The 26,894-nt window shown below is 37.5% G+C and overlaps 1 protein-coding gene across 2 annotated transcripts; it reads left to right on the top strand.

Moving 5' to 3' along the window:
• Positions 1 to 343: 343 nt before the first annotated feature.
• Positions 344 to 25,763, top strand: LOC121733187 (putative inorganic phosphate cotransporter). 2 transcript variants are annotated; one of them, XM_042123360.1, is made up of 11 exons: positions 344 to 447; positions 3,701 to 3,822; positions 11,000 to 11,179; positions 11,442 to 11,580; positions 13,866 to 14,083; positions 15,180 to 15,329; positions 17,043 to 17,175; positions 20,703 to 20,827; positions 22,853 to 22,972; positions 24,984 to 25,107; positions 25,553 to 25,763. In XM_042123360.1, exons 1-11 carry the CDS (start codon positions 417 to 419, stop codon positions 25,582 to 25,584), a joined length of 1,374 nt encoding a protein of 457 aa, XP_041979294.1. In that variant the 5' UTR covers positions 344 to 416; the 3' UTR covers positions 25,585 to 25,763. The 2 variants fall into 2 exon arrangements, with proteins under 2 accessions (XP_041979294.1, XP_041979295.1); XM_042123361.1 differs by lacking the exons at positions 344 to 447; positions 3,701 to 3,822 and adding an exon at positions 5,977 to 6,064.
• Positions 25,764 to 26,894: the final 1,131 nt, after the last annotated feature.

Genomic DNA, 26,894 nt, shown 5'->3' with positions numbered 1-26,894 from the left:
TAATTTATTAATGATTTTTATATATAAACAGGGTTTATCCCCCCCCCCCTCCCCTCTAACCTCCCATAAAATATCTACCCCATAAGCTTACAAAATTTCCATAAAATCGGTCTCGCCGTTTCGCGGATTTTATAAAGAAGTTAAATTACAATATTATTTAAATCGTTGTCAGGTTATTGAATTAATGTTCAAAAGTAGTTATTTATACTTACCTTATATCTGTAAACATTAAAAAATGTGTGATATATTTTAATATTTTTATAGCAAGTCGTCTCCACGCCTCTGTGCTAACTGCTACTACATGTCATGATGCAAATACGATATTGTTTCTAACATTCTCAAGTGGACAGTGGCAGGCGGCGGATTGCCGCTGACAGTGAACAACAACAACCTCCTTTACCGTCGATTGAGTTAAGATGGGGATCGCCGAGCAGAACGTCGCACCCAGTGAGTTCATTTTAAACTACCCTCTATTTATAAGAAATCAATTTATATACAGAGTGTAATAAAAATAAGTGATAGCACTTTAGGGTGTGCACGTTTTCCTTGTAGGGAGTTAGGAAACTCGTGACGTTGGGGCGCTTGTCCATACCAAAAATAAAACCTAATATAACAAAACAAAAATTTTGAAAATCGGTTCACAAACGGCGGAGTAATCGTCGAACATACAAAAATAAAAAAAACCGAACATATAAATAACCTGCTCGTTTTTTGGAAGTCGGTTAAAAAAATGGTCTTTCGGCGCTGCTACTTTCACAGTGATCTCTCTACAAGATACACAATATTATGTAACATACCCTAAAGTATTATCACTCAGTTTTGTTACACTCTGCATACTATGTAGTTTCAGAGAAAAATATTATTATTAACTAGATCTGTGATTCTTAACCGGTGGTGCGCGGACCACTTGTGGTCCCTGGAGGATTTCCAATTGGCCCGCAAAGCCATCCTAATAATACACTTGCGTACAAAAAATCGACCCACCTCTCTTCTTATGATTCAAACGGTAATAACTCACGAAACATAATTAGTATTAAATAAATGTTGGTATCGTTTTAAAGGTAGTATATTAAGGATTTAATTAATGCTATAGTTATTGTAACTGTAAATTGTTTACTAATTCTACAGCCTTAAAACAAAAACCGGTCAGTTTGGCATAAAATTTCAGTAGGCGATTAATGACATCTTTCTTGTAAAAAACACTAACAAATTGATTTCAATAGCTCGTAGTGCCACCCATTACCCTAATTGAGGTTTCCATCCGGGTTTTCCTTGACCTTATCAAAGTTATGATGAACTCCTGAGCGATACTATGCCGATCTTCTTGTACAGCCACCCGGAGGTCCTGAAGGGTATCTGCGGCAAGAGTCCGGGCCCTGACCCTCCTTTTGAGTTCTCCCCATGGGTACTCAATAGGATTAAGGTTAGGACTCCTTGCTGGCCAGTCCAAACCCGAAATTTCGACGTCGGAGAGATATTGACGAACTTTCGCAGCAACGTACGGTCGAGCATTGTTCTACATCAATATTATTATGTAACCTTCATCAACAAAACCAGCACATGCCACCGCATGTTGTCCCAGTACGCCCTGAATGTAGCGATAGGTACTCAAAGTGCCAAGGCGCGGCCCGGGTACGAACTCAAGATTGGTTTATGCATCGTTTTTAACGTGGGAGAGCCATGCTTCGGCACGAATGGGCCGGCTCGACCGGAGAAATACCACGTTCTCACATAAAACCGGCGTGAAACAGCACTTGCGCTGTGTTTCGCCGAGTGAGTGAGTTTACCGGAGGCCCAATCCCCTACCCTATTTCCTTCCCTACCCTCCCCTATTCCCTCCCCTTCCCATCCCTACCCTCCCCTATTACCCTATTCCCTCTTAAAAGGCCGGCAACGCACCCGCAGCTCTTCTGATGCTGCGAGTGTCCATGGACGACGGAAGTTGCTTTCCATCAGGTGACCCGTTTGCTCGTTTGCCCCCCTTATTTCATAAAAAAAAAGGTAATTTAGACTTTGCATCACTCTCCTGTAATGTAAAGTTGCTGTTTTTCACATCCGACATTGGGCGATACAAGGTCTGCCAAATGCCAAGGTCTGTCAAATATTTTTATTAGGAAGGAAGCAATTCTTTAAAAATAATTTTATAATTTTTCAAAAGAAAAACCTGGTGGGAATTGACACAAAAATAAAGTCTGCATTTTTGTCCCTAATCAGCTGTTGAAAATATCGTGCTTGTGATCGTGCTATGAAAATTTCTTTTGTCTTCCCAAACGAGGCATGTATGATAGTAAAAAAACTTGTTTTCTTGCAAAAACTCTAACCAAAAAATGAAGTAAATTACCCTGATTTTGAAGTAATAATGTTCTTGTTTCAAATATAGTTTATTTTTAATTTGTTCATGTTTTTCGTCTTTTTGTAATCAGATATTGCTTCTAGCTCTAAATTTTCAATATTATTTAAAATTCGCAATATTTATTACAATGCAGAAAATATTTTTCGGCGCAATATTTTTGACACACGTATGTCATATTAATTGGTATACCTACTGCAGTACTTGGTGAAACATGGCGATAGCGGTCATTTTTGCATTGACTCCCTGCCAAAAACTTGTATTTTTTTTATATAAACCGCCATTGACAATGAACGGTACTCTGATTGCCTGTTTCACCACTTCCTGATAAGGTGCCGGATAGGCTTATTTGACAGATTCTCCATACTCTATCTGTCAAGTAAAGTGGTGGATTGCCTTATCAGGAAGTGGTGAAACAGGCAGTGAATGTTATAAATTTTAAAGTGCTGAATTGTGAAGTATTACAGCAATATCTTATTTTATCTTATCATACAAATCGTAATATTATCCATGTTATCCATAGTGTGTGAAGCCTTTTACGTTATCCATACTTATTATTTATTATTATAAATGCGTCAGTCTGTCTGTCTGTCTGTTACCTTTTCACGCTTAAGCCGCTGAACCGATTTTGCTGCAATTTAATATATGTAGATGGTCGCTGTTAAGCATTAGTGTCCTAACCCACATTTTTTTTGTTGTCAAATTTTGAATGCAGTCTTGTTCTAAATCATTTACAGAACAAAACTGCATTTATAACTTAATACGTAATTTTTGTGTGGGTTAGTACACGAATGCTTAACAGCATCCACTGATATACTTTGAGTCCCTGTAAAGGACATAGGGTAAGTACTTTTCATCCCGGAAAAATGTACGGTTCCCACACGATAACGAATTTTGGCGCAACGGAGTTGCGGGCGTCATTTAGTACCATAATATATTACTAGTAAGTTACTACGGAAGTTGTACTAAATATAATAGGAAGACTTTCTTCAGTGACTCTCATCGCTCTTGAATAATTTACTTTTTTCAATCCACTAATACTTTTGATCAATGTTTCAAGCTATTCCATAGTTTAAATGGCGGTTTTGAGCGCGGCGACCAAATCAAGAAATCTCGTAACAAAATAAACCTAACACCCGGCGGCGCGGCGTTGCCATTACATCGGCACGATATTTGTGTGCGCGCGACTAGACGTATGCGAATTATAAATGCACAAGTTGATAAAAAATGCTATGCAATAGCTTTACCGCGGCACTACCCGAGTGCCACACGTATTTTTTATTATTCCTATCACTGTCGATTACTTTGTCAACTCATTCCCATCTTTCATCATTTTCCTGCCTTTTCTAGGTGGTCTGGGCGTGCGTCACGCGCAGACGCTGCTGCTGTTCCTGGCGATGCTGCTGGCGTTCACGATGCGCGTCAACATGAGCATGGCCATCGTCGACATGACGGACGAGAACAATGATACTGTGAGTCATCAGTCACGATGGTGTCATCGACGAAGTGTGTCAATACTGCAAAGCCACTAAGCTCTGCAGGCTTAGTACTTACTACCACAGTAGAAATGCGAAAGAATAAACGCTGAAAGTTTTCGCGGATAAACTGACATATTTCCTTTGGTAGCACCGTCGTGGGTATCGCAGACACAATAGATTTTCAATTGTTATGCGGCAGCCGGCGGCCGCTTGTGGATTGATGGGTTTTAATCCATCACTTTGTCTATTTTACTTCAAGAATAAACCTTTCTATGGTAAGCCTGCCGGTGGGAAAGCAGTTTCTACCGGAGCTGAGCTGAGTTGCAACTTGCAAGGAATGTGTTTTGTGAGAACTAGGATTGCTTCATTTGCCTAACCTCGCTCAGCGTACTATTGGATTTTAAAAACACATTCCTCATAGCTCCAGTTTGAATGTCACCGAACGTGGCTATCTCTAGGATGGGTCCAAGGGTGAATCGCTAGTACTCACCATCCTCATTTCTGAGTAATATTGTGTGGTCACTAGGAGAACATTGCTTAAGTTTGAGCATTACTTTTATGATTTTTTTACCAATAGGACCCTTACAAAAGGCCTTAACAGTACTTTAGGGTCACGTTATCATGTACATAATTTATTTATTTACTAAAAAAACTACATTACAAAATTACATGGACTACAAATATGACTTAACTTAACTAAAATAATTACAATAAGTCACCATTTTCGTGATATTATACTCAGGCCCTAGGTAACACATAAGAGACAGGCAGTGACGGATTAACCTTTAATCAAATTAAGCAATTGCCTAGGGCATCACGTCTGAGGGCACCAGAAGAAGGACAAAAAACATCCGTCCTTAGGGCATCACGTCTCACTCTCACGTCACCAAAAAACCTGTTTTTAGTTGGTAAAAGTTTAAAGACCGATTCTAGTTGACATACGTATGTCAACTAGAATCGGTCTTTAAACTTATCCGTCGTTATCCGTCGTTAGTCGTTATCCGTCACTGGAGACAGGAACCTTATTGGGGAGGATGCAGTTAGCGAAAGCAATAATATAAGAATGGGACGGAGTTCTCTCGGATTCCTTCAGAACTTTAAATGTTACTACAATTTGCCTCTCCCATCGCCTTGTCTTATTAAATTAAGCGACGAACTGCAGGTCTCTGGGGCTAACTGTGTCGTGTAACTGTCATGGCGGATATTATATTACAAACCTTCATCAGGGCAATGTCTGGTAAATTGGTGACCTTGAGACATGACAGTGACTTTGAAAATTTCAAAGCTTTAGGTCATACAGTTTTTACAGCTTATATTTGCGTAGTAAATAAAGACGAATCTCTTGTGATAAGTACATCGTTTTTATGGTAAAAATATTTTTGCAAGAATATTAAAGATGCTAAAGTCCAATTCCAAACCTGAAAATTGCAGTGGACTTATACCTGGCAATAAAGTTCCTAATTATGTTTTGTGCGATTATAGGTGCCCTTATGATTGAAAAAGTTTGTGGACTTGATATAACCCGACCAAGTAACGTAGGTCTATGTATCAATTATTTCTCGATATTACAATTTTCGGACGACTTTGTATGTCATTACCACTGAACCATATCCAATTCTCATAAATCATAATAATTTGAAGCCGCATTTGAACCATTATCGTTCGCCCTTTATTCGGTCGTGTTTTATCTTGTGGGTGTGTCGGCTGGGTTACTTCAGATAACTTCAACCTAACCCGTTTATTCTAACTCATGTGAATCGATAAAGGCTCCTGATAGCATCTCTGTTTTGACTAATGACTAGTAAAATAAGCTTATGTTCTGCAATAATAACTGCTGCATATTCACCTAAGCCCAGATATAGATACTAAATAGACATGGCGTTAATTCTAAAGATTACAAAATACATGTTATAAGTTAGTCAGTGCTAGGAGTGCTAGAATTTTAGACCTCTTTTTATTTTTTATTTAAATCAGGCATCTTGGCCCATATTATATATACCTTATAGACTAACATACATAACATATAAACTAAAGCGTAAATACGTGTTTAGTGTTAACTAAGCACTAAACACTAAACACGTATTGTCTGCGACGTGGGGCGCGACGTGTTCGGAAGTCGTCCTCGGAACCTCCTGTAGACGACTCCAATCGGCCAGAACTCCTCCTTCTCGAAGGTCGGTAGATGATGCGTCGGGACCCTCTTTGGTGGGACGAGGAGTGTGCGGGGCGCACAAAGGTAACAAAGGTAACTGTTGGCTAGAACAACGATTAGATGAATCGTTATCTATACTTATTAATATTATAAAGCGGAAGAGTTTGTTAGTTTGTTTGTTTGTTTGAACGCGCTTATCTCAGGAACTACTGGTCCGATTTGAAAAATTATTTCGGTGTTAGATAGTCCATTTATCGAGGAAGGCTATAGGCTATATTTTATCACGCTAAGACTAATAGGAGCGAGGAAATAGAGGAAAATGTGGAAAAAACGGGGGAAAATTATTTGAAAGGGCGTATTTGGACGCACTAATCTCAGGAACTACTGGTCCGATTTGAAAAATTCTTTCAGTGTTAGATAGCTCAGTTATTGAGAAAGGCAATAGGCTACATTTTATCCCGCTAAGACTAATAGGAGCGAAGAAATAGAGGAAAATGTGGAAAAAACGGGGGAAATTATTTGAAAGGGCTTATTTGAACGCGCTTATCTCAGGAACTACTGGTCCGATTTGAAAAATTATTTCAATGTTAAATAGCCGATGTGTCGAGAAAGGCTATAGGCTATATTTTATTACGCTAAGACTAATAGAAGCGAAGAAATAGAGGAAAGTATGAAAAAAACGGGAGAAATTATTTGAAAGGGTTAATATGAACGCGCTAATCTCAGGAAGTACTGATCCGATTTGAAAAATTCTTTCAGTGTTAGATAGCCCATTTATCGAGGAAGGCTATAGACTATTTTTTATCACGCTAAAACTAATAGGAGCGAAGAAATATAAAAATGTGAAAAAACGGGGGAATTTATTTGAAAGGGCTCATCTCACGAACTACTGGAGCAATTTTTCTGTTATTTTTCACAGACTTATCTGTAAGTAAGTAAGTAGACCACGTGAAGGATCATAGGCTATTTTTTGTGGACTAATTTGTCTGTGAAATATCTAATTTACGCGGGCGAAGCCGCGCGGTCTCGACATCACGCGTCGGCTGGACCCATTTTGCTGAAATTTGGTATAAATATACTTTGAGTCCCGAAAAAGAACATAGGATATATTTTGTCCCGGAAAAATGTTCGGTTACTGCATAATATACTTTTATGATTTTCGCGTAAACTATTCAATCTATTTTGATGGAATTTGCTATGGAGATACTTTGAGTCTCGGGAAAGGAAAAGGAATACTAATTTTGTCTCGGAAAATGTACGGTTCCCGCACAATAAACTTTTATGATTATCGCCTAAACTATTTAATCTATTTTGATGAAATTTGGCATGGAGATTGGAGATACTAATTTGAATCTGGGACAAAGAATGTTTTTTGTCCCGGGAAAATGTGCAGTTCCCACACAATATACTTTTCTGATTTGCGCGTAAACGATTCAATCGATGTACGGGAACAACTATTAAAACTAAAGTCCACGCGGACGAAGTCGCGGGCAACAGCTAGTTGGTAGATAAGACGGCGATACGTATTTGATAGGTAGTTGGAAGATGATAGTGAATTACCTAGTAAAAAAACTTTAAAGTACTTGGATGATAATACATTGATCAAAATGGAGATTTGCTGTCTCCTAAATATTCCATTGAATGACTTTGACCCTATTAATCATAATAATTCTTGATTCTGTATCAGTGGTTATAAAGAATATTAAAATGATGTGATAAAAGATTATCGTTTGAACTTTAATTTGTTGTAATAATTAATCGGTTATCATTATTTTTATGTTGAGTTTATTTAACTCGCGTATTTATAAATATTATGCTTCTTGGCGATTAATCGTTACTTGTTATAATATATTAAATTAAAAATAATATTATGTTAATATGTATTATGAAGTATGAGTTACGTAATTATTACAAAGTTTTTAATAAAATTGATGAATTACAGAAATGTCTTGATGACATTGATAAACGGATACAAGACAATTCAACTATTCAAGACATCTTAATTCCGCTAAGTCTGAATTGGATTGTTGCTAAAAGGTTCCGTATAAAACGGCTGTTTAGCCAGGTTATACCAAATCCATACTAATATTATAAATGCGAAAGTATCTCTGTCTGTCTGTCTGTCTCGCTTTCACGCCAAAACTACTGAACCGATTGCAATGAAATTTTGTACACAGTTATTCTAGAGTCTGAGAAAGGACATAGGCTACATTTTGATGTGGGAAAATATCTTATTTCCATGAAAATATCGATGAAAATGAATTCGCATTGCGCGTGGCCAGCGCTCATCCCGGGGGTCCTGGGTTCGAGTCCCGCAGGCGGAACATAAAGTTTTCAATGTTCCTGGGCCTTGGATGTGTATTAAAATAAAATTTCAAAAATCTTAAACATATTTTATGTATAATATTATAAAAAATCCAGGAATATATAGCTGCAATGAACATTTTAGTTCTAATACGATTCATCTGTTGAATCGTATTAGAACTAAAATGTTCATTTTATTTTTTACTTCATTGTAACATAGAACTAATCATACTTATTAGTTATTATGTTTTTGTTTATAGTTTTTAATACGTTAGAATATTATGTTTAATAATATTATCACTTGGTATAATAATAATAATCAATCTATCTTATCTTATAGAACTCCTTCTGCATTTCTAATATATGTGACAAGTTGACAACAGAAGGCGTTCTAAAATAAAGGAGTTCAAGTGTACCGGCGTGTTGGCCTATATTCCATCCAGAAAATATATCAATGCAATCAACATTTTAATTCTAATATATGAAAACAGATGGCGTTTTATTTTTTACTTAAATATATTTAATGTATAATATTATAAAAAATCCAGAAATATATTGATGCAATGAACATTTTAGTTCTAATACGATTCAACAGATGGCGTTTTATTTTTTACTTCATTGTAACATAGAACTAATCATACTTATTAGTTACTAGCTGTTGCCCGCGACTTCGTCCGCGTGGACTTCAGTTTATAAAGCGCGATGTCATCAAAATTGGTGTCAAAAGCTTTTATAAAAAAACCCTGGTACCCCTTAAATCAATACAGCTGTGCAGTGTGCACACAATAAGTATTTCATTTTTTTATATTAAACTTTATATTTTATGCCAAATTTTAAAGCTTATTTAGCCCCCCAATTACACAACTTTACCCATAAACTATTTATCATTGATAGGTTTAAGGTTACGTCACTGCACAGATAAAGTACTGAGTTATTTAATACCGTAGAATAGATATAACAATCGAAAAAAATCGAAACTTAAATGTAAGATGATACCACCTCTTATAGAAAGACTTTTGAGCAAGCGTCAGCGCGATGTAGAAGACGCACGGCGCCATCTATTATGAATTTTTGGAACTAACTTAATTTGAACAAATTTACGCATTTTCACCCCCTGAAAACCCTTTTTTCCAGTAAAAAAGTAGCCTATGTCCTTTCTCAGGCTTTAGACTATCTGTATACAAAATTTCATTACAATTGGTTGGGTAGTTTTGGCGTTTGGCGTGAAAGCGAGACTGACAGACAGACAGAGATACTTTCGCATTTATAATATTAGTATAGATTATGTGCACACTGCACAGCTGTTTTTGGGTATTTTGATTAATTAAGGGCCGCGCTACACCGGAATGGCAGCGGCGCGGCGAGCACTTTCAGCGCTGCCAATCCGGTGTAGCGCGGCCCTAAGAGGGGTACCACTTACCAGGGTTTTAAAAAGTTTTTAAATTTGACACAAATTTTGTTGACACCGCGCGCTATAAACTAAAGTCCACGCGGACGAAGTCGCGGGCAACAGCTAGTCAATATTAGTATTGTAATGCGTCGGCTGGGATTGGCATAACCCGACTAAATTAATATTTTCCTCATTCTGCATATTATGAACTTCCTTTGATAGTACCTTATTGGCTCAGATAGTCACACTTATAACAAATCATTTGTTAATTATTATATTATTAAGTACTACTTATAAGGAACAATGAATGACATACTCCATTTTCTTTGCTCCATTTGTATTAATGGATGTATGTTATCACATTACGAGCTGTGATATAGCCTATCTTTAGCACTGTAGGAAACTTACTACAGGTCATAGGGCGTCTAGCTTACTGCGTGTTAACGTTTGAGATCTATAGTCTTATTGGCGATTATGATTGCCATATTGTTATCAATAGTTTTCACTATAAAGGCTATGATCATTACTATTTTTGTGAAATGAACTAGAAAATGATTAGACTGATCAACCCATAGCGTCGACAATGGACGAACACTCGTAACACAGGCGTTTTTCTGTTAATATCTTTATTTAAATAAAGGGCTTTTGCCATACATGGCATGCCAGCCCCATCGAATCTTATAGGTATGATTAACAATTAATTAAATATCCTATACAAACACACTGCCGCATCACTTGCAGGTGAGGATATTATGCTTACATACCAACATAAATCAGTAATACTAACCTTAAATTTATCATCCGCACTTTTCACACAATCCTGTTACAAATGATGAACATCCTCAATCATACCACACTCATTACAGTTAGGCGAATCAGATACTTTAATTAGATGACTAAAGTAATTACAAGGATAATGCCCTAGTCTTCGACTCTATTGTTGTGGGTTGAGTTGCTGATCCAAAGTAAGGACAAAGCGTTATGCCCGTTTTGCGTGAGGCAATTTGTACCGGAGCTTGTGTAGTAAAAAAATTATCAGATACTATGTGCGACCATACTTGTCATGATATGGGGTTGAATTTACATGGGCCTGACTTGAAAATTTTATTCATTGAACCGCTTTTTCTGTTCATTAACACTTCTTACAACAATGAAATGATCAAGCTGCTCATAGAATATACAATACGGTGGATGCTACCCCATTGCCAGTAAGAGTCAATCTTCTTCATCATTTTATCTCTTAGGTATTTATCTACTAGGTATTTCCAGTACCTAGTAGCTTCTTCTCGAATTTCTCTTTGAATAATTTATTTTTTTATTTTTAGTACTTCGACTGGAGCCACAGCGTGCAGGCGATGATCCTGTCGTCATTCTTCTGGGGCTACGTGGTGCTGCAGATCCCGGCGGGGGTGCTGGCCAAGTACTTCGGGGGGAAGGTGCTGATGGCGATATCCGTGGGGATGAACGCGCTGCTGTCGCTGGTGATGCCGGTGGGAGCGCAGTATGTGAGTTTGTTGGTTCAGTTGTTTTTTTTATATTAAAATTAGAGGGCAAACAAGCAAAAACATTCGCAACATTAGAAGAGCTGCAGGTGCGTTGCCGGCCTTTTAAGAAGGTTTCTTGAAGGTTTGCAGGTCGTATTGGTCCGGAAATACTGCTGGTGATAGTTCGTTCCAGAGTTTTACAGTGCGCGGCAGAAAGTTACGCGAAAAACGCACGGTGAAAGACTGCCACTCATCAAGGTCACTTAATTATGAACATTCGCAGGGTGGTTGGCAGTTCGTGTGCGCGTGTCGCGTGCTGCAGGGGCTGACGCAGGCGTTCGTGTATCCCTCTATGCACCACCTGATCTCGCAGTGGATACCCCTGGAGGAGAAGGGCAGACTCAGCACCATAATATACGCAGGTGAGGTTGAAGAATAAATTATGTGACACTCACGATAATGGAAACGGATCGGATACAAAAATTGTATTTAGTAACTAGCTATATTATATCATAAATTTATTAGCTACTATAATACTAGCTGACGCAAGATACTCCGTTGCGCCAAAATTCGTTTTAAATATCGTGAGAAACGTACATTTTTCTGGGATGAAAAGTATCCTTTCCCGGGACTGAAAGTTCGGTTGAGAGGTTTGGGCGTGAAGGGGTAACAGACAGACAGACAGACACACTTTCGCATAAATTATAATATTAGTAGGTATGCGAGTTCTGAGAAGAAAATACTCATAAGTCATATCGCCTGAAAATTCACAAAATTTTTTGGTGACAAAACCTCTTCACACGAAATTTTCAAAAGCAATTGATTTTACAAGAATATCAAATTTTAGAACTAAAACTTGGGCATGAGTGTGCAGATGAAAGATAATCATTTTGAAGTCTTAACTTTGTTAAGGTTATTCGGCTTTTCGCTAATATAATTTCTTGTCACGCGTCCTGCGAGAGGTTCTTTGTAAAATTAAATCGCTAGCGTACGTGAGTGAACTACGCAACCGTTCCGATTTTTATTAATTAATGTCGACCGCAAAATGCTTTTAGGCCCAGAATATTATATTGTGTGTAATGGATGGTCAAAACATTGCATATGAAATTTAATATTTTACAGTCGTGTCCGAAAGCTTTCAAGTGCATTTTGAAATAGCGGTGGATATAGTTTATTTAGAGTGGGTTGCACTAAATTAATAATAACTCCCACACCGGTATCGGTGACGGTGGCCGGTTTCATTGAAACCAGGCCAGTTACGCAGGAGTAATTTTATGGTGCCCAAGTGTGTGCGCAGTACAAAAGAGCACTATCTACTCCTTTACTCTCATAAGTCGTAACCCAGTGGGACGGAAGACCGACACGACTGGTCAGAGATTAGGTGGAGGACCGACTTTTTACCATCCGACGCATGGATCATCTTACTTGTCAGACAATCAGGTGATCAGCCTGCATTGTCCTAACCAAACTTAGAAAAAACAAGTTTCCAACGCGGGATTCTAACCCACGACCTCCGAATCAAGAGCTACGCTGAAACCACTGGACCACGGAGGCGTTTCAATGAAACCGGTCACCGTCACCGAAACCAAATTACTTTAACTACCGTATAGGAAAATGTCAAATCAACTGCCAAATTTTAACAAAGGTTAAAAAGACGCCATATTTAACGATAACCGAACCCGCTCAACTTTTGTCGGTTATCGTTAATGTTAAATTTTGACCAGATTTTGTCTGATTCGTAGGTTGAAAATCTTGGGTCCGATTATCTGTTGAAAACTTTAATAAGCGTCACTATCCTAGTTATTCGTCACAATTGTGGGACTAGATTTCGTCATAGTTGGACGAGTTTTATAAGACGTTATGACAAAACAAACAGACGTACATACATAATAAAATTATATAGACTGTTTACTTTTACTTTTCTTTAAGTGCTACAAAAATTGACATTAATATTATGTTACACTAGAAAAGTTTTTATACCGCATAGATATCCAAGTTTTGCGACATCTAACTTTTGTATTACGACTAGGAAGTTGTATAAAAATTCTGATTTTTACTGTTTTGCTCTGTTTTATTTCTAGGAGCAATATAAAATTTGGAATCTTCTATCCGTTTTGGTAAAAAATCTTACAACATTCAGGTGATAGTAATGTTGTTTTCAGTCATAATAAATTTTGTATATTATCTCAAAGTTATTTAACATGCTCCGTGGTTAAACTACTTTAAATTCTACTTAACATAAACTTGAATCATCTTCAATGATCTATACCTTATTTATGTGATAGCGTAATCCCCCACAACGGGATGAATATCTTCAGGCTTTTGAACGCAAAGATTAGCGCCCGCCCACGCCGCCCCCTTCAGAGTTCAGACCTTCACACACGATTAGCTGGTGCCTGGTATCCGCATGAAAATCTTGGATTATTGTTATTGCGGGGTGGTTATATTTATGTAGTTTAAAGTTTTGACTTTAAAAAAAGAACTTCTGAAGATAAGCAAATATACTGTGATATATTATTTTGTAATATGAAACAGTCTTACCACCAGCGTCGTCTGACTTCCTAATCCTTTAAAATAGCCCTTTGTATTTTGATAATCACGACGAACGATAGAAAACAATGTTTTAACATAGCTGCCTACAGACACACTCATTTAACTATAAAATGCAAACAAATAAATTTCTGATTTCCCAACATACTCTTCCCAGGAGGTCAGCTCGGCATAGCGCTCCAGCTCATAGCAGCGGGGTTCCTCGCGACCGCGTGGGGGTGGCAGGCGATATTCTACACCAACGGCACCCTGGGGGTGATCTGGACGGTCACCTACCTGGTCTTCGGAGCTGCCTCCCCGGAGCAGTCCAAGCTCATATCTCAGGAGGAGCTGCAGTTTATACAGACGAGCCTCGGAAGAGTTGGGGAGCAGAAGGTAATAATGATTCGGAGAGTTTTCATGTATTTTTTTTTAATAATAATAATAATAAAATCCTTTATTGAAGAATTCCACAAAAAAACTTAATCTAACTACCCGCCAAACCACATTGCGGTTTGTCGGCGGGCTTCACGCTCTTTACTTTCTATAACTAATATAGTATGATCAGATGTGTTAGTTCAAGTGGAGATCTTCGAGGACGAAGAACGCGCATTTTTTCTTTTAATTTTGCACCTATTTCTACTCAACTGCACCGAAAAGTGGGAGAGCCATGCTTCGGCACGAACGGGCCGGCTCGACCGGAGAAATACCAGGGGCTCATAGAAAACGCCGTTTCGCCGAGTGAGTGAGTTTACCGGAGGCCCAATCCCTACCTTTTTTCCTTCCCTACCCTCTCCTATTTCCTTCCCTGCCCTCCCCTATTATTCCTATTCCCTCTTAAAAGTCCGGCAACGCACCTGCAGCTCTTCTGATGCTGCGAGTGTCCATGGGCGACGGAAGTTGCTTTCCATCAAGTGACCCGTTTGCTAGTTTACCCCCTAATGTACATCATATATTTTTTTTAGACTTATCATGCCCCTACTTTAGAAGTTAGAGGGGGGACGACACACATTTTACCATTTTGGAATAGTGTCTCTCGCAAACTGTTCAGGTTAGAAAAAAATGATATTAGAAACCTCAATATGATTTTTGAAGACCTATGCATAGATACCCCACACGCATAGGTTAGATGATAAAAATTTTTTTTTGTTTCAGTTGTTTCTGTGGGGACCCCTAAAATTTTTAATAATTTTTCCATTTTTGTATCAAAATTCACAGGCTACATCTACTTACCAAGTTTCAATAGTATAGCTCTTATAGTTTCGGAGAAAAGTGGCTGTGACATACGGACTGACAGACAGACAGACAGACAGACAGACAGACATACAGACAGACATGACGAATCTATAAGGGTTCCGTTTTTTGCCATTTGGCTACGGAACCCTAAAAATGAGCTGAACAAGTGTCGACTGTGAGAATGACACTGGGTGTAATATGCTGTCGGCTTTTTTTGCACTTTTGTTGGGTAACTAATTCGACGATTACCTTTCAGAAACTCCCCACCCCGTGGTCTAAGATCATCACGTGTCTGCCGTTCTGGGCGGCGGTGGTGGCGCACTGCGGACAGAACTGGGGCTTCTTCACGCTGATGACTGAGATGCCCACATACATGCATAAAGTGCTGGACGTCAATTTGACCAAAGTGAGTTTGGTTTTTTTGGAGCCCTGGGTAACAGCTTTTAAGCGAATGCGGCTTGGAAGCTAAATTGGAAATGACGATGTACGGAATTTGATAATATTATAACGCATATTATGTAAATGATGTGGCGTGTAAAATTGTAGCGTAGATAAACTACATTCACTTACATTAGTAACATGTAGCGCCATCTATGAGGCGTTTTTGTAGTTACACAGCGCTTTATCGATGCTCAAGAAAGTGCCATTTCGCGACGTATAGCGCAAATAAAATAACCTTCTGTCTCGCTCTCGGTGTTGCTCGATATAATATAACGCATCGCTAAATTATGACTGTAACATCAAGCGTGTGTGTGGCTATGTTGAAAGTTTGAAACTACTGAACGTATTATGTACTTCGGTATCGGAGAAGCTTGGGCTCAGATCTAAGCCAATTTTGTCTCGAAGAAATGCAGTGTCTCATATTATAGCTAATATTGTATTAGCTTTTGGCGAATTACAGCTAAAACTTACAACATTTTTGTTTTCTACATCTTAATATATATATTTCTTGTGTGCGTGTGTATGTGACTGAACTCCTCCTAAACGACTGGACCAATTTTGATGAAATGTTTTTGTGTGTGTTCGTGGAGATTCGAGAATGGTTTAGATTTACAGTTTGGTCTACTGGAAAATGTTTTTTCAATAATTTTTTATTTATAAGGAGTTGTTGATTTTGGAATGTTTTACATTAGATCCGGCGGACGGCGCTATCATCGCATTCAATATTATTCTATTTCAATTTTAGTTTGTCCTGACAGATGGTGCTACGATAAATTTGAAAAAAAATTTGTTATTCAAATCATGTGCTGATTAAAATATTAAATAAATAACACATAGGCTACAATTTTAACCGACTTTCAAAATGGGGGAGGTGTTATGTTCGTTTTCTTATATTCAACGATTACTCCGCCGTTTGTTAACCGATTTTCAAAATTTTACTTTTGGTATATAGGGTATCATCCCAATTTGGTATTATATTCAGAAAAGTGGTGATCTGATGAAGGATCCATAAGTAATCGAGGGAACTCCTCAAAACTTATAGGGAAACATATGGTGACTTCGGTTTCGTGAGAAGTATTCTAAGCATATGCTACCAACAAGTAAGATTTTGCACCGAGATATACCTGGTATACCGTGGTTCGGAAGGTGCTGAGAGAATTCCTGATTCTTTATAGATACAAGTTTGGGAGTTTCGGCGTTGTTTTAAGAACAGAAAGCATATGCTACTATGCAAATTACATTCTTCATCATCATCATCATCACTACCATATTATACCATTTCATAGTCTTTTAGATCGAGACTCAAGTTTGTCAAGCGATAATTAAAAAAAATCTATATCTACCTAATATTATAAACCTGAAGAGTATGTTTGCTTGAACGCGTCAATCTCAGAAACTACAGGTCCGATTTAAAAACTTATCTCAGTGTTAGATAGATCATTTATCGAGTAAGACTCATCATTTATCGAGAAGGTTATATTATATTATTACTCTAAGACTAATACGACAGAAGAAACTCAGGAAAATGTGGGAAAAACGGGGGATATATTTTTTATGGGAAAATGTACCTACGGATTCTGTAAAATTTCTAATTTACGCGGGCGAAGCCGCGCGGGACATCTAGTTTTTATATACAATGCTCTATGATAATAATATTATGGTAAATGTTTGTTTTCAGAATGGAGTGCTATCATCATTGCCGTATTTGGCGATGTTCCTGCTGAGTTTCCCGATGGGGACGATGACGGACCTCATCATCAGGCGCGGCTGGCTCAGCGTCCTCAATACCAGGAAACTTTTCAATTCCATCGGTAAATACTTTAACTGTAATGCTAGCACAACTTTGTTATATAAAGCAGGCCATAAACCCAACGGTGTACCTGACAGGTTTGTCTGTGCAGTTAGGCATACATTACACGCTCATGCAAGCAACAGTCTATTCCGTCAATCATGAATTATGTTTGACTGATGGTGACTGATGGACTGACGAATGTATTAGACGGTCACTACTCACTCAATTCTCTTCAGTTTTATGTCAGTCAAAGCCAAAATTTTCAAAGGTATACGTTTCTAATTTTTTTCCTATTTTGTTAGATGTGACAACACTCACTCAAAATTCGTGACTGATGGTTGCATGAAGCAAATATCAAGATATCCAGATTTTCGTCAATCACCTTCATGCAACCGTCTGTCACGCCCTTACACGGTCGATTATCCATCAGTTACAGCCATGATTGTGCTAAAACTGACAGCAAAACATACCGTGTAATGGATGCCTTACGCCTGCCAATCAAAGAGGCAAAACCTGCACAGCATACAATAATATGCTCTGGTTTACCTGAACAGTTGACTCGTTCAGGCAAACCTGTCAGGTGTATACACCCTTGCATATATGACCTGCTTAAAGTAAATGAGGAACTCTTAAATCGGTTTGGGTGACGGTAACAGATTTATCAGGCCAGTCGCTAACGAGTAGTATATTCCTATGTCTAAAAGACAAAAGTATGGGCAAATACTCAATTAGGACTTTTTTACGACACGACTGGTGAATGGGAAAGGCACTGGACTATTTTTTTCGTTTCATTCTCACGAATCATTTCTTGTTAGATAATCAGGTGATTAGCCTGCATCACGGAAACAGACTGAACTTTTTTTTTTCAAAATACGAACATGGAAGAGCACTAAAATATCACTGACTAATTTTTTTCTACTGTGAGGTATCGCTCACAGTAGAAAAAAATTCAAACAAACACTAAAAAAAATAACGCGCAAACTGAAAGATTTCCATGTCAATTTGTCACTTTGTCTCTATAATATAAAGTTTGCGCGTAAATTTTTTTTAGTGTTTGTTTGAATTATTTTATGACAGCCATGCTAACCATCCTACTTCCTACTAATATTATAGAGGCGAAAGTTTGTTTGGATGTAAAGATGTATGAATGTATAGATGTATGGATGTATGGATGTTTGTTACTCTTTCACGCAAAAACTACTGAACGGATTTTAATGAAACTTTACAATAATATAGCTTATATATCAGAATAACACATAGGCTACAATTTTAACCGACTTTCAAAATGGGGGTGTTATGTTCGTTTTCTTATGTTCAACGATTACTCCGCCGTTTGTTAACCGATTTTCAAAATTTTTCTTTTGGTATATAGGGTATCATCCCAGTTTGGTTCATCAGATCACTACTTTTGTGAATATAATATTCACAAAAGTAGTGATCTGATGAAGGATCCATCGAGGGAACTCCTCAAAATTTATAGGGAAACATGTTGTGACTTCGGTTTCGTGAGAAGTATTCTAAGCATATGCTACCAACAAGTAAGATTTTGCACCGAGGTATACCTGGTATACCGTGGTTCGGAAGGTGCTAAGAGAACTCCTGATTCTTTATAGATACAAGTTTGGGAGTTTCGGCGTTGTTTTAAGAACGGAAAGCATATGCTACTATGCAAATTACTTTCATCATCAACATCATCATCATCACTACCATATTTGACCATGTTATTGGTACTTTTCATAGTCTTTTAGATCGAGACTCGAGTTTGTCAAGCGATAATTAAAAAAATCTATACCTACCTAATATTAAAAACCTGAAGAGCATATTTGCTTGAACGCGTTTATCTCAGGAACTACAGGTCCGATTTAAAAACTTATTTCAGTGTTAGATAGCTCATTTATCGAGTAAGACTAAAGGCTACGACTAATACGACCGAAGAAACTCAGGAAAATGTGGGAAAAACGGGGGAAATATTAGAAATTACGAACTAGTGGAGCAATTTTTATGGCAATATTTGGCACAGATATAGAGTAGACCAAGTGAAGGGAGTAGAGACATAAGAGCTATTTTTTATGGGAAAATGTACGGTTTCCGTAAAATTCCTAATTTACGTGGGCGAAGCCGCGCGGGACATCTAGTATCGAATAATTTTCTATTTGTATTAATACTAGCTGTCCCGGCAAACGTTTCTTTGCCGTATAAAGTATTTCACCCATATTATTTCATTGAAGTGACTAAATAAGTATGTCACCATGGCAACGTCCATCGCTATCCCGTCGCACAAACAATGGTCGCCGTCAGTCTCGGATTGTAATAATTTACTATTATTTATTCAACAAATGAATATATCAATATAAAAAGTACCCAGTAGCCGATTCTCAGACCCACTGAATATGCATATAAAATTTGGTTAAAATCGGTAAAGCCGTTTCGGAGTAGTACGCGGCCCAACATTGTGATACGAGAATTTTATATAATATAAGATATCCTACTTAATATCCCGAAAATAAATCCATCAAGCAACTAAATTACTCAAGACTTGATATTGATTAAGCCTCAGAGATGTTACATCGTATTAGATTCGGTCCGAAATCTGGACTCCGATTCTATTTTATACAACAGCAACAGCTTCGTTTTTCGTTCGATCCATGTTGACTATCGAACAGCAAATTATTATTATTATTCTCATACACATGAGACAAACGTCAATAGACTCTCTTTGGAGTTTTGTAGTCAAAACTCCAAATACGTTTAACGTTAATTAACACTGAACGAAATTTGACATGGAAAACAGATATTCATTGAGACCCGGATAAGGACATAGAATATTTTTATTCTCAGAAAAATGTAAGGCGTCGTTTTTAAATTAAATTAAATTATCTTTATATCGGGCATCAGAGGCCCATATAACAAATACCTACATTAAATCTAACATACTGTATATTTTATATATTATACTTATAAACTAACTGTTTTGCTTAACGAAATTGCTGGCAACCACTAGTACAAAATATTTACAACACCATGAGCTAGGTAACGGACACAATTACGGAATGAAGCAGCATTATTATTGCATTGAGTAGAATCGAGGTACCGGACTACACTTGTATCACAAGTATTGAGCGCCACACAAGCGTCAAGTTCGGAGTTCGGATGTCCATCAGATGAATATTCATCCCACTCGCAAACCTCATGCTTAGCATTACTTTGATCAACTTCAAAGTTAAGTCTATCGAGATGCTAGAGTCCATGTAACGACTAAAATTGATTATGTTTTGGGCAAATGTTAAGGTTACGCTTACGCAGAAGGATGGTTTTGATGAATCAAAAAATATTTACAGCCGAACATACAATCTTCTCTATATCATTATTTACGAAAATCAGTCATAATATTGTGCTCTCTTTTACCGTAAAGCGGTGAGTTCACGCATCGTTATACATTACGCCGTTATGAAGTCGAGATATATTATAAAGTTTTTATCTTTAAATGTCTCTGATTAGTTTTTTTAATAACACTTTTAAGACAAAGCAACCTCCTTTAATCTCCAGGTCTGTGGGGTCCGGCGCTGGCGCTGATTGGACTGTCGTATACACCGGAGGGCAACCTGACCCTGGCGGTGGTGATGCTCACCATAAGCGTGGGCATCAACGCTGGACAGTACTGCGGGTTTATGGTACGTATACTGTAATGAAGCGTTTCCCAAACATACATGATTTGTGCTGTCATTTTCAGCACGAGTCATTAACGCAAGCTCTAAATACTTACAAAAATAATTACTATTTGAATAACAGTCTAAATATTATAACTGGTAAGCATTTTTAGACTTAACCGCCCTTAATGTGCGATCAGCTAGGAATAATTTCAATACCGGAAAAAAGTACGATTACCGCACAATAAAAAAATTAAATACCCGCAAACTGAAATACGTGCATATAGAAAAGCATGTACGATTTTAAACAATAGAAACAGTTTGAATTGAAAGCGTTAGCAATTTAGAGTGGTGAAGTTTTTCGGCAGGTTCGACTCGAGTAACGAGTTAGTTCGACAGTTAAATATTGGATATCGACGGCACAATTAGGTGTTTGCACTGAAGTATTTCCGACTTTGGGATTTTACGCTCAAATTTTGCAGCGTTTGGCTCAAATAACTCGATTCGTTTAAACGTTTGATAAAATAAACGAAGACTGTGCTGTACCTCTCGCATTTAAAACTAAATTCGCTGTATACGAAAAAGCATGTATGGTTAGAGAATAGGGATAAAGGTCGGAATAGAGGGCGCTCCTACCACATACATTATAAATAATCCGACTAAAATCTGACATGTTGCACACGTCAAGTATCGACAAAAATGTGTTTTAAACGTCGAAGAAAACTTTTTGTTAACTATTTATGCTGGTGCTACCTCTAGGTATTGTTTAAACCTCTGTGGTTTAAACTAGTATGTATTCTGTGTTATTGTGCCTCTAGCGTTAAAACGTTGCATACTGCAGTATCATATCCTATTATTTTAAGTACTTAGGTATTTATCATCTGCATAGCGCACACCTGAAACTGGACTCTGGCCATTTAGCCAAAACTTTTTCGTTATCGCTCCGTTATAGAATCGCCAACCAAAATGTATTGAAATTGACATAAGCGTTCGTTAATATGATGTTGACGTTCGACTCGTCTTATGTCAATTCCATACATTTTGATCGGCGATTCTATGAAAATCTTAAATAATATTGTAAGACCTTTTTGTACCACATTTATGCAATAAATCATTATTATTATTATAAAGAAGCGACAATGAAAAGATCTTGGCTCACCCCCCAGTAATACGAGTATTATCTGCATAAAATTTTATAGCCTTTTAAAAATATAAAATTCCCAACTTTTCTTAACTTCCCCGGTATTAAGTCATCCTCTTTGAGGGTATCTTTTTGTGGCACACTTACAGCTTATTACGTTAGACGTGCTAATTAAATGGACTCCAACTTTTACTTCGTTTAAAACTTGGTTTTATTGTTGGCTTTGCTGTTACGTCGAGTGTAATGGAACAATTTCAAAGAGCACTTAAAAAGTTTAAGTGTACAATCTGCATGTTATTATGCTGTTGCATGAACAGATGAACGTCAATGTATAAAAGTACAATAGTCTTCGTATACGGGGAAGCGGATTGCATCCGGTTGGACTGACGCAGGCTGAACCGGACATGTGCACATACGATGTCTGTCATTTCATCCGGTCCGGCCGATCGAAACGAATTAATGTTAAATTAGACTCCATAGTAGAGTCGCCAAATCCTATTTTACCCTAAGACACAGCAAGCAAGCAAGACAAACATAACAAGATTGAACACGGGTTGGTGGAATGGTCACAGCCACGTCACATCACACATATCCACTCGGAAACGGTCTCAACTATAATGCCTCCAGTTTTTCAGAATTTTTGGATGTATCCCTACTATAACGCACACTATGAAAAAACGTAACGCAATCCAGGCCTAGGGACCGACACAAACTGCGCTTAGGACTCGTCGCCTCCTTTTGTCCTTCACTCTTGCCGACTCACGTGCTATTAAAGTTAACCTTAACCGATTCACAATAAACATTAACCTCACCCTAAAAATTAACAAGATAGGGAATCTTCGTAAACGATACAATATTATGAGTTATAACTTTTTCAAAGAATTAATTTACTCTTTTCTTCTTTCCAGTTGATCTCCATCGATCTGGCGCCCAACTTCAGCTCGTCGCTGATGGGCATCTCCAACTTCTTCGCCAACATCATCAGTATCATCGCGCCCATCGTCTGCGGCGTCATCATCAATGACGAGGTAACCATCGTTGGATGTATGTACTATCATATAACGGACCTACGCGGTTTGACAAACCCAGCGTGCAGGGGTGTAGCTACCGCCGTATATACCCTATCAATTATGCGGGGCCTTCTTTCAATTCACAAAATATGAGAAAATCTGGCAACCTTTAATAAGGCCCCCCAAACATATTATATAGGGGCCCCACCAAGGCACGCTACGCTTCTGAGTGATCATTGGCCAACGTGGAAAACATAAAAATACCAATGCGGAATTTCTAAAGCTTGAGATAAAGAATACAGTACATAATATTGCAACCGACTGGGAATGGTTTGTATAAAATTCCTCTCTTGTTTTGCAACGCCGAGGAAACACAATTTATTTGTTTCCTCTCATTGTTGTGGTTGAGCAAAATAAAATCATAAATTTATCAACTTGTAACTCTGTTTATAATTACAGTAATTTGTAATGTATCGACAGCTAATTAATACAAGGAAACTATTTACATCTTTATAGAAATGCAACAAAAGAAACAGTAGACACATTCAACTTGCTCGGGATAAATATTGACACACATCTAAACTGTAAAACTCATATCGAGAACATTAAATCAAAATTATCTAAATTCACTTATGCGCTTTTTCATCTAAAATGTAGTACTGATCTTCAAACCTCCCTTTCAGCATATTACGCTTATGCATACTCGTGGCTCCGTTACGGAATTATACTGTGGGGAAATAGCGTCAATAGTCATGAACTTTTTATTCAAAAAAAAAATGTATCAGAATAATAAATAGAGAAAGTTGCAGACCATATTTCATTAAATATAATTTACTTACCCTCCCATCCATTTACATTCAAGACATTAGTCTATTTGTTTTCAAGAATTTTGATTATTTTACAAAAGTGAAGGACACACACAATATCAACACCAGACATAAAAATAGGCTACACCTCCCATATTCCAGAATAAAAATGCTAAATGAAAGCCCTTATTACATGGCAGTTAAGATATATAACCGTCTACCAGAGGAAATAAAAAATGAAACTAAACTAATTTCATTTACTAGAAAATTAAAGAATTATTTAATTAAAAACTGCTTTTATTCCCTGGAAGATTTTCTTCCTAAAAATAATTATTAGGCAGTAGCAACAAAACTATTGTTAATAATAAAGTTCATAAAGTATATTACTTCAAATAAGTACAATTAATAAATAATATAGTTATATATAAATAAGATATAATATATTACAAAATGTATAACTTATACAATATTATATAAATACTCGTATAACTATTTAAAATTTTCTTTAAGCAAGCGCCTGCACAAGGCACTAAGTTTGTACTTACATTAAATTTGTTTGTATACTTGGTTTGCAAATAAAGTATTTGAATTTGAATTTGAAACTTTGTAAATTGTATCGTTTGTCAAAGGCGGCAGTATAGATTTGAAACTTTTTATTTTATTTTTAGCAGTATAACTCATTGAATTAGAGGTAGGTAAGTACGAAATAGATTTGATTTTCACCCCGTACAACAAAGAGACAAGGGAACTCAACCCAAAATTTTCTGAATCTGCGATCGGCGATCGCGACGTAGTACGTACTAAGTATATGGCTGCAATCAGAAAGATGTTATGGTTACTAAACTTTAATTTAGCAAAGAATTTGACGGTAAATGTGTGGATTTTACGTTAAAATCTCTATTTAATTAAAGTTATAAGTAATTTTTTTTTATATTTAGCCCCAATTTCACCAACGTCGGTTAGTATTAACAGCTTGTTAAAATGTCATATCATCTCTTTCATTCATAAGAAAATCGAAAGAGTAAAGTGATACTAATTCGAGCGTTACCTTTAACAGTCGTTGGTGAAATTGGGGCTTAGGCTGTTACCCACAAAACTCATAATGACATTGCGATGCGAATTCACACGAATTCGCAGTTTTGCGTGGGAGGCCTTATACCTTCACAATTCCGCCTCATAATAATTTTATTAATACCTTTTTCGTTTTTTAACCTTGGTTCCAGACTGATACTCATGAATGGCGGAAGGTGTTCTTCCTGGCGTCGGGCATCTATGTGTGCACCAACCTATTCTTCGTGCTGTTCACCAGCTCCGACAGGCAGCCGTGGAACGAGCCAGAAGAAGCTGGTAAGTGCTAACCACAGTGATCAAATACGGACAAAAATAGATAGAGTTGAACCAAACTATGACTTTGTGACTATTTTTGTCTTTTACTATCATGAAACTACGTTACACAGGTTTCATTTTTAGAGTTTCGTAGTTCTGTGGAAGTTGGAACCCTCTATTTTTGCTTGACAGATGTAGTCACTTTTTTCTGGTCGAACCGATTCCAAAGTGAGCTACTCGCTGAAAAAAAAAGATAGTTTACAATTACAGAAAAAGATGTACAGAAACATGAGTTAGAATTTTTAACGATATCAGAATTCAGATCAGAAAATAAAATAATACTTAAATGTGCCATTTAAATTAAAATTGTTAGATTAAACCAGTGCATCTGGTGACTAGACATTAGTCTGAGACTAGACATCAGACATTTTAATCGAAACATAAAATCTTATCTTTTTATTTTCAGACAAGAAAACGAACCAGACTGAAAATATTTAAGGATATCAATTGTATACATTAGACTGACGCAGTCGTGTGGATGTATAAAGAGATGTACACGCTGTGTTGTACGGTTGCCGTGGCTGTGGGCTGTGAAGTTGAGTTCTATTTATTTTGTACCTGATGATATTTCGTGTAAAATATTTTGTTAAGTAATAAAATATATTATTGTTATTGTATTTTTTTTCTTGGGCCATATATTGCGATTTTATAAAGCTTTGAATTTTTATCGCTAAAATACTAAATGCATCAAGAATACAATAAAAATGTAGTTTCAACCTCAGAATCTGGCAACATTTGATCAAATTAAATAATAAACTTTTTAATCGGGACTTAACGCGACTTATTTAAGTAGTAATGCTACTACGAGTACATACTTTTTCTCGACGTTTCGGCCGTGTTGCAACGGCCGTGGTCACGAGGGGACTGCAGGAGCGCGACGTCTTCGTCTGCACCGGGCGGTCTGTTCTACGACTACCCTCGAGTTGTCCAATATTTGTGTTCCAATACACTGAAAGTCAGTAGGTTCACTGCGACACACAACACTAACAGTATCCGGGTTTACACTTATAGACACAGGTGACACACGCGGTTAGCACTTATTAATCACTGGATTCCAGGCGGGCGACAATTTAAATCCGTCCTCACGATTGAAATTTTTGTACTTTTTAATTTCAATGGCTTCACGTATTACTCTCGTGTGGTAATTACGATCTGTAGAGAGGATTTCCTCGATGCAATCCTTGAGTGGAACGTTAGTAAAAAGTGACTCAACATCGATACTCACCATGGTATCTCCGGGTTCCAACCTCATACTCTTCACTATATCCCTGAAATGGAACGAATCCTTCACGAAAGACGGTGTTTTCCCAACTAATGGTCCCAGCACTCCAGCAACATGTTTAGCCAAGTTGTATGTCGGAGAGTCAATTTGACTCACAATGGGCCTCAGAGGAATGTTCCTTTTGTGAATTTTAGGCAGACCATATAGCTTAGGGGGTTGCACAGGTTTGGGTTTGTGTAGAAAATTGTACTCGTCCTCCGTGAAGACATCTTTGTTTTCGTGGATCAAAGTTCGAATGCACCGAGTAAATCATTAACTAAAAGAGCTCATAACCTTTGTGACCCTGAACATTTCCCCCAAGGAGCTAACACATGTTCAGGAGGTACTTAGACGTAACGGGTATAAGGTGTCGAGGGGATTGAGAAGACAAAAGGAGAAAACGAGGTATCCAGAGGTGAACCGTCAAGCAGCATTTTTACCATACGTTAAAGGCATAACGGACAAAATTGGAACAGAGCTGAGGAAA

This window comes from Aricia agestis, chromosome 13 (assembly GCF_905147365.1).
Source record: "Aricia agestis chromosome 13, ilAriAges1.1, whole genome shotgun sequence".
Taxonomy (NCBI): domain Eukaryota; kingdom Metazoa; phylum Arthropoda; class Insecta; order Lepidoptera; family Lycaenidae; genus Aricia; species Aricia agestis.
This window is presented reverse-complemented; position numbering and strand designations above follow the sequence as displayed.